Below are 7567 nucleotides of genomic sequence, written 5' to 3' on the forward strand. Positions count from 1 at the left end.
TGAAGGAGGAGGTCTGCAGCGATGAAGAGAACCAGTCTGGCAACCAATGACAGTGGCACTCAGCATCCGGGTCAGCAGCTGCATGCAAGACCTGCTGAACTTGGATGCTTGCCATGCCCAGTGCTGACTGTGAATGAGTAGGTTACATACAACGATCAAGGAGGCCAAGAAATACTTTGAAAGCGAAACAGAGAAAAAAGTTGAATGATGCATCTTCCTGTTGCGGTCGGATACTGCCTGTTTGTTTCCTTGAGCAGTTGGCAGCTTTTGCTCTTTCCAAGCTTCACACCATTCACTGAACACTTCCAGCTGTAGAGAATCTTCAGGAACAGCCACAGAGCAACAGGAGCCTCAAATCAGCAGGAAAACATAAAGGCAGAGGCTTATATGATCAGTGGATTCAGTTCTTTCTTTCTAAATTTCTACTTTGCAATGAAATTTAAAAAAAATATAAACACTCAGTAGAACAGGCAGCATCTATGGAAAAAAACAGAGTCCCTTTTTTAAGCCAAAGACCCTTTCCCACCACAAAATGAATTAACTTCTGAGTTTTTCTACCCCTGATTTATATTTGTTAGGGGTAATGTAGGAAAGGTCTAAGACCTGAAATGTTAACTCTACATTTCTTCACCCAGATGCTACTTGACTTGCTAAATTGTTCTATTGTTTTCTGCTTTCATTCCAGTTTGCAACTTTACACACTGCTGCAATCAAATCATGAGTTCATTTGTCACAAAATAGCTTGTACAGTGAGAAAGATTCTTCTGTGAACAGACTGGTAGGTTATCTCTAACATTTCCTGCTGTTGAAATTCTGGACCTCAACCTAAAATGCTGATAGATGCTGCCTGAATCGCTGAGTGTGTTTTTTTGCTCTGAATGTCAGCACCCACAGTCTCTTCTGTCTCCTGCAGGTTCTCCCTCCTTTCACGAACCATCCCAAGATGGAAGAGTATACCAATCCTTCATTGTTGCTGGGTCTAAACTTAGAATTTCCTCCCCAATAGCACAGAGGACTGTCGGCAGTTTGACAAGATAGCTCACCTGAGGGAAAACAAGAGTGAACATGTAATGGCCCGTGAACCTGGCTCACAATATGGCCGGTGGATGCGGCGATCGTGAGGGCCCTGCAGGGACTAATGGCCGTTGACCTCCTGCATGGTGGGAAACAGTGTGTAATGGCAGGAATGCTGGCACTGTGATGATGTCATCAGAGGCAGGGAGTGAAACAATACATTTTTAGCAATGCACATTTTTTTGTTGTAGATGGTGATATCTACATTTGTCTAGATCTGTGCATCTGTATGCATTTACGTGGTACTTTTAAGTCAGTAAACAGCCTGAGGAAGATTGACAGGGATGTTATCAAAGAGCATTTCACTACAAAACAGCCAAAACGAAATTATAGGGAAAGAGAGGTGGACACTATGGGGAGAGAATTCCTGAGCGTAGGGTCTTGCATGCTGAGGTCACAACCGCCAATGATGTCATAGAGTTTTACATCACGGAAATAGGCCCTTTGTCCCAACTTATCTATGCTGACCTAGTTGTCCACCCAACCAAGTTCTGTTTGCCGGCATTTGGCCCAGGTACCTATCTCCTATCCGTTTACCTTTCTAAATATGTTTTAAAAGTTTAATTGTCCCCTCTCTACCACTTCCACTAGTAGCTCGTAACAAATACCCACCACCCTCTGTGTGAAAAATTGTCTCTCTGCCCCCTTTAAATCCATCCCCTCTCACCTTCAATCCAAGGCCTCTAGTTTTAGACTCCCCTACCTTGGGGAATGAGAGTATGATTATATATCTTATCTCTGCTCTTCATAAATTTGGCAATTATGTTCAAAGATGAGTGATGGATATTAAGGTTGCAGAAGTGAAAACAATAGGGGTAAGAGCACAGACGGAATCTAAAGTAATGAGATCATCTCTTGTTACTTGTTAAAAAATAATCTTAATTTTAAATTGAATGCAAACAGATAAGAAATCAAATTTGCCTCCTTGTCAGGATCTTCAACAGATTGAAGTGTTAGGATGGTACAAGTGTGACCCCTTGTGGTGAACAATTAATATCAATCTAAAAAAACCCATGATGGTTGTAGGAATGGAGCCATAGATTGTAAAATGATGGCAGGTCTTTTACAGCACAGATTAGTTGAGAAAAGAGCAGGGGATTGGAATTGATAGCACTGGGATTCCCTTTGAAAGAGCTTGTGCTGGCGGATCAGCAGAGTTGTCTCCTTCTGCACTGCGTTATTCTATAATTCCCCTCTGTATTTATCTTTGAGGCCCCAGCAGTGGCCACTTCTCATGTGAAGGGTGAAAAGAACAGATTTTGATCTGGGACCACATGGTCACAGAGTCATAGGGTTTAACAGAATGGAAACAGGCTCTTCAGCCCAGCCAGCAGAACGTGCTGACCACCCAAGTGAGTCCCATTTTTTTGCATTCTTCTTTCCAGTGGTTTTCAAACTGCCCCCTAAACTCATATTCCACCTATGCCATAAGTGCTCTGTGATTAGTAAGGGATTGGTTAAGGTATTATGTGAGTGGGAAGGGAAGATTGAGAACCACTGCTCTAGACCAATTGTTACTGAAATATTTCGCTTAAGAAAAATTGATATTGGCCTATTTCCTTTGGAGTTATGAAACCGTGCACATAATGAGTTAATTAGGGACAATTAAAAGAGTGGTTTTCAAACTTTTTCTTTCCAGTCACATTCCACCTTAATCAATCGCTTACTAATTACAGAGCATTTATGGCAGAGGGATTGCTTAAGGTGGAATGTGAGTTTAGGGGTCAGTTTGAAAACCACTGCTCTAAACCTTTCCAATCCATGCACCTGTCCAAATATCTTTTAAAGTCTACAGTTGTACCCATCTCTATCAATTCCTCTGCCACATAACCACCACCTTTCAAATCTTTCCCCTCTATAATACATGGGCCTTATGATTTTCTAAATCTCCATAATGTCCCCCTTTACCTCCTATGCTTTGAGAAGAGACCCAGCCTATCTAGCCTCTCTGCCAGACCCAGTAACATTCATGTGTATCTATTCTGCACCCTTTCCAGCTTAATGATGCACTTCCAATATCTGGCCAACCAGTGCCCCCCACAATGTGTTATGCTACTCAATGGTAGACAGTTGCTGAGTGCCACCAATATTATTTCAGGGTTTGGGAAGTGTGACTCTTCTGCCTACTCTCCCCATTGGCTCTGCCTGTGGGTTCCTGATCTGTACCTCTCTTTGAGAAGGGGTAAGTATTGGCAAAAAGGATTCAGATGCCAATTGATTCATGAGATCCTCATTCTGACCATAGGCTGTCAGTTGGCCTCTCCATCCCCATTCTACGATGGAGTACATGAAACAAAAACCTTGTATTTCTAACACATCCGTAGAGATGAGGAGAAATTTCTTCAGCCAGAAAGTGGTGAATCTGTGGAATTCGTTGCCAAGACAGTGGTATATTTAAAGTGAATTTGCTGGGTTCTTGATAAGTAAGGGTGTCAAAGCTCATGGAGATTGAATCAAGAGCAAAAATACATCAACCATGATTAAAATGGCAGAGCAGTCTTGATGTGCCACATGGCCTAATTGGACTCCTCTGTCTTATGGATTTATTTTCATGTCCCATACAGGATGTTCCACAGAAGTTATGCCATAGAACATTAAAACACAGAAAGAGGCCCTTTGGCCCTTCTAGTCTGTGCCGATCCATTTTTTATGTCTCATCCCACTGACCTGCACGCAGTCCATAGCCGTCCATATCTCTCCCATCCATGTACCTGTCCAAATTCTTCTTAAATGTTAAAATTAAGCCCACATTCACCACTTCAGCTGGCAGCTCCTTCCACACTCTCACCACTCTGTGTGAAGAAGTTACCCCTAAACTTTACCTGTTCACCCTTAACCCATGCCAATGAACCTTAATAGACGTGCTGACGCCACTGTGGTATAGGAGTGTGGGCAGAGAACCTTGCCACAGGCAGGAGAAGTTTTAACCAGTGGAGAAAGGGTTAAAAGTCCTTTTTTTTTTCAACTCAGCCTGCTGTTCAATTAAGCAACAGACTGGCTATAAGACTGGAGCAATCAGATCCAATAGGAAACTGGATGAACGCTGTCCTTGGGGGATGGCCTGAATGTCAGAAGTGTGAGGAAAGATGAGTAGGAGACACATTAATTTCACACTCAGCTGAACAGTCTTCTTCTGGTATTGTCTGTCACTACGGTGTAGCCTGGGAGAAATTCCAGTGGAAGAAGGAAAACAATACAGGGTGAAACCTACGGCTGGTTTTGAATTCCAGTTCCTGGTCTGGGCGAGGATGTGGAAGAAGTCTCAGTGCTTGAAAGTGGGCCAATCAAATGGCACGGAGCAGGGTTGAGTCATAGAGCTAGGACAATCTGATTGGGCAGCCAATCCAGCTCTGATCCACAAAAACTCCCCTCTCGCTACGAGAACTGGTAATACACCTGACTGAAGGAGTGGTGTGTGTTGATCCTGAATCAGAGCAAACCCTTCCTGAAGCAGGCATGGCAACTGTGAGGAGGAAGCTGGTGGTGGTTGGAGATGGGGGCTGCGGCAAGACCAGCCTGCTCTTTGTATTGAGCCGGGATGAGTTCCCTGAAGATTATGTCCCCACTGTCTTTGAGACCTACGTGGCAGACATTGAGGTGAACCAGAAACAGGTGGAGCTGGCTCTGTGGGACACAGCGGGGCAGGAGGACTACGATCGCCTGCGACCCCTCTCCTACCCTGATACCCACGTCATCCTGGTCTGCTTCTCGGTCGGCAGCCCTGACTCCCTGTGGAACATTCCAGAGAAGTGGATGCCTGAGGTCAGGCACTTCTGCCCTGGGGTACCTGTGGTGTTGGTGGGCAACAAGAAGGACCTGAGGAGCGATGAGAGGACCAGGCGGGAGCTGGCATGGAGCAAGAAGGAGCCGGTGAGGTGGGAGGAGGGCCAAGCCATGGCGGAGAAGATCGGCGCCCACGCCTACCTGGAATGTTCAGCCAAGACGAAGGAGGGTGTCTGGGAGGTGTTCGAGATGGCCACACGGGCCACTTTGAAGGAGACCCAGATGGGATGCTTTGACTGCCAGTGCATCTTGCTGTAACAATGTACTTGAGCAGACAAAGGGAACTCGTGTTTACTGAAGACTGGTGATCTGGTGCAGGGGCAAATGACTGCATCAGACAGAGGACAAGCAGCATCAGATAGAGGTGACAATATTTGTTGAAAATACTATCAAGGGATGTGTAAAAACTTGGATTGTCAGTCTGTGAGAAAGAGAATGAATTTTAAATGTTTTCCAGCCTGTTAAAACTGATGTGTTTAACAGCTCTTGATTTCTTTAGTCAAATTCTAATGAACAAACAAAATAACTTTCTGTGTTGTGTACAGCCGTTAATTAACCTAAATTGACCCTCTGGTCTCTCTAACATCAGAGGCTGAGCCTGTTTTCTCAGGTGGATTGTTTCTCAACACATTCCTTCTCAGGACGGTGGAGGCACCCAGCAAGTCCGGCAGCATCAGGGAGGTGGATACAGAATTCGATGAGCCTTCCTCAGAACCAACAATGATTTCCCTCCACAGATGCTGCCCTGGCTGAACAGTTCCAGAATCATCTTTTTGAAAATCGCTAGAAATCTGCAGGTGCAGGAAACATGTGATTCAAACTCAGAAAATGCTGGAAGGTCCAGGTCGTAAAAGATTGTCATTTGTATGAAGGACATTAGCATGGATTGGGATCATGGAAGAGGTGGGTTGAAGGGCTTTACCAATTTATAATGCCATGACTCATTGAATGCGTCAGGATGCAATAGTATGTGTAGGCATCAAAGTTGGTGTTTAATTTGGGACTTGGAGGCAGGAAGGATGATGCTGTGTGGACCTGCTGCATGAGGTTGGTTGAGGTGTGGGGGGGGGGGGTAGTGGTGGCTAGGCATAAGTACCTATCTTGCTAAGTATGTACCCCCCCCCCCCCCCACAGAGGTGGTAGCTCTATTTGGCTTCTGTTTTCAGGGTTGGGGAAAGAGATGGGAGAAAAGGAACAAACCCTAGTGTCATCCCCAAATAACCATCCTCTTTTCTGTGCATTTACTTTGAACTGGGGTTAGCTATAGCCTCTGAAGTTAGAGCCCACAGACTCTTTTAGTCATATAGAACATGTGGCTGTGAAGTATGTTTGCATGATTAGAGTTCAGGGAGACTGTAGACAGAAAAAAATCCATCCAGAACTAGCATTAATTAAGTATAAACCATTCTGGAGTACATTAATGAAGGGAACTGTATCTTTATTTTTGCTGTATAAAGTACACTGTTTCACCTGCTGAGTTTCTCCAGTGTTGTCATTTTACTTCTCCATGGTGTCTGCAAACTTTCATGTTTTACCTTTAGCACCTAGTTACTTGTCTGAAATGTATTAGATTCCTTGTATTCCTAGGACGGGATCCCAGTGTGTACAGGGAAGAAAACCTTTTGAATAATGTGTGTATAATAGTTTCAAAAATATTTTTTAAAAGATATTATTTAATTGTTTTTGGTTGTAAAATTATATAATCATGTTTTTTTTTACACTGAAAACTAAACACTGAAGCAGAAGAAAAATAAATATTTCACAGCAAATGGTTGTGTTCTGTTTTGGAAATAAAACTTTCATTTGAATAAATTAATTTAATATAATGAAAACCTGTGCGGTGGTGTCTGAGTGAAGGTCAGTTTTGATTGAGGGGTTACTGAAGAGCAAAAGCTATACCCAGAAATTTCTGGAGCTGTGGGAGTCACTTACCTTTCAAAGAAGCAGTGGAGGAATGATGGTCTGTTTCCTTAATTCAAGATGGCAGGAGCTGTGGATTTGGAAAGGTTCTATTTCCAACCATGCAAACTCAATGGAGGTGGTGTTAGTGGATGAGCATAAGAAATAGGAGCAGGAGTCGGCCATCCGGCACGTCGAGCCTTCTCCACCATTCAATAAGGTCACGGCTGATCTGATGATCAGCTCATCTCCACCTATCTGCCTTTTCTCCATATTCCTTAATTCCCTTACTATGTAAAAATCTACCCAACCTTTGCTTAAATATATTTACTGAGGTAGTCTTCACTACTTCAATGGGTAGCGAATTCCATAGATTCACCACCTTCCAGGAAAAGTAGTTCCTCCTCATCTCTGACCTAAATCTACTACCCTGGATCTTGAGGCTCTGTCCCTGGTTCTAGTCTCCCCACCAATGGAAACAACTTACCTTCTTCTATCTTATCTACACCTTTCATAATTGTATAGGTTTCTATAGGATCCCTTCTCATTCTTCTGAATTCCAGTGAGTACAGCCCCAGACGACTCAATCTCCTCATAGGCTAACCCCTTCATCTCTGGAATGCAGTGGGAAAGAATTCAGTTCAGTTGTGATGCCCTCCACAATCTGATTGATAGCTGACTAAGGTCACCAAATAAGTTATGGAGATAAACTACTGCTGAAACTTGCAACAGAAAATGATCAAGGTTTTTAGAAGAGGGGGGATGGGGAGGCTTTGTCCCAACTCACACTAACTCCCATGAGCCCCTAAAC

At 43.7% G+C, this 7567-nt stretch overlaps 1 protein-coding gene across 1 annotated transcript; it reads left to right on the forward strand.

The window, feature by feature from the left end:
- Positions 1 to 4095: 4095 nt before the first annotated feature.
- On the forward strand, positions 4096 to 6616 carry LOC138741364 (ras-like GTP-binding protein RHO). The gene has a single exon (XM_069895320.1). It carries the CDS (start codon positions 4531 to 4533, stop codon positions 5113 to 5115), a length of 585 nt encoding a protein of 194 aa, XP_069751421.1. The 5' UTR covers positions 4096 to 4530; the 3' UTR covers positions 5116 to 6616.
- The last annotated feature ends 951 nt before the right edge of the window (positions 6617 to 7567 follow it).

This window comes from Narcine bancroftii, chromosome 8 (assembly GCF_036971445.1).
Source record: "Narcine bancroftii isolate sNarBan1 chromosome 8, sNarBan1.hap1, whole genome shotgun sequence".
NCBI lineage: Eukaryota > Metazoa > Chordata > Chondrichthyes > Torpediniformes > Narcinidae > Narcine > Narcine bancroftii.

Coding starts and splice junctions, on each gene's coding strand:
- LOC138741364 (XM_069895320.1), top strand. CDS start 4,531: ATGGCAACTGTGAGGAGGAAGCTGGTGGTGGTTGGAGATGGGGGCTGC.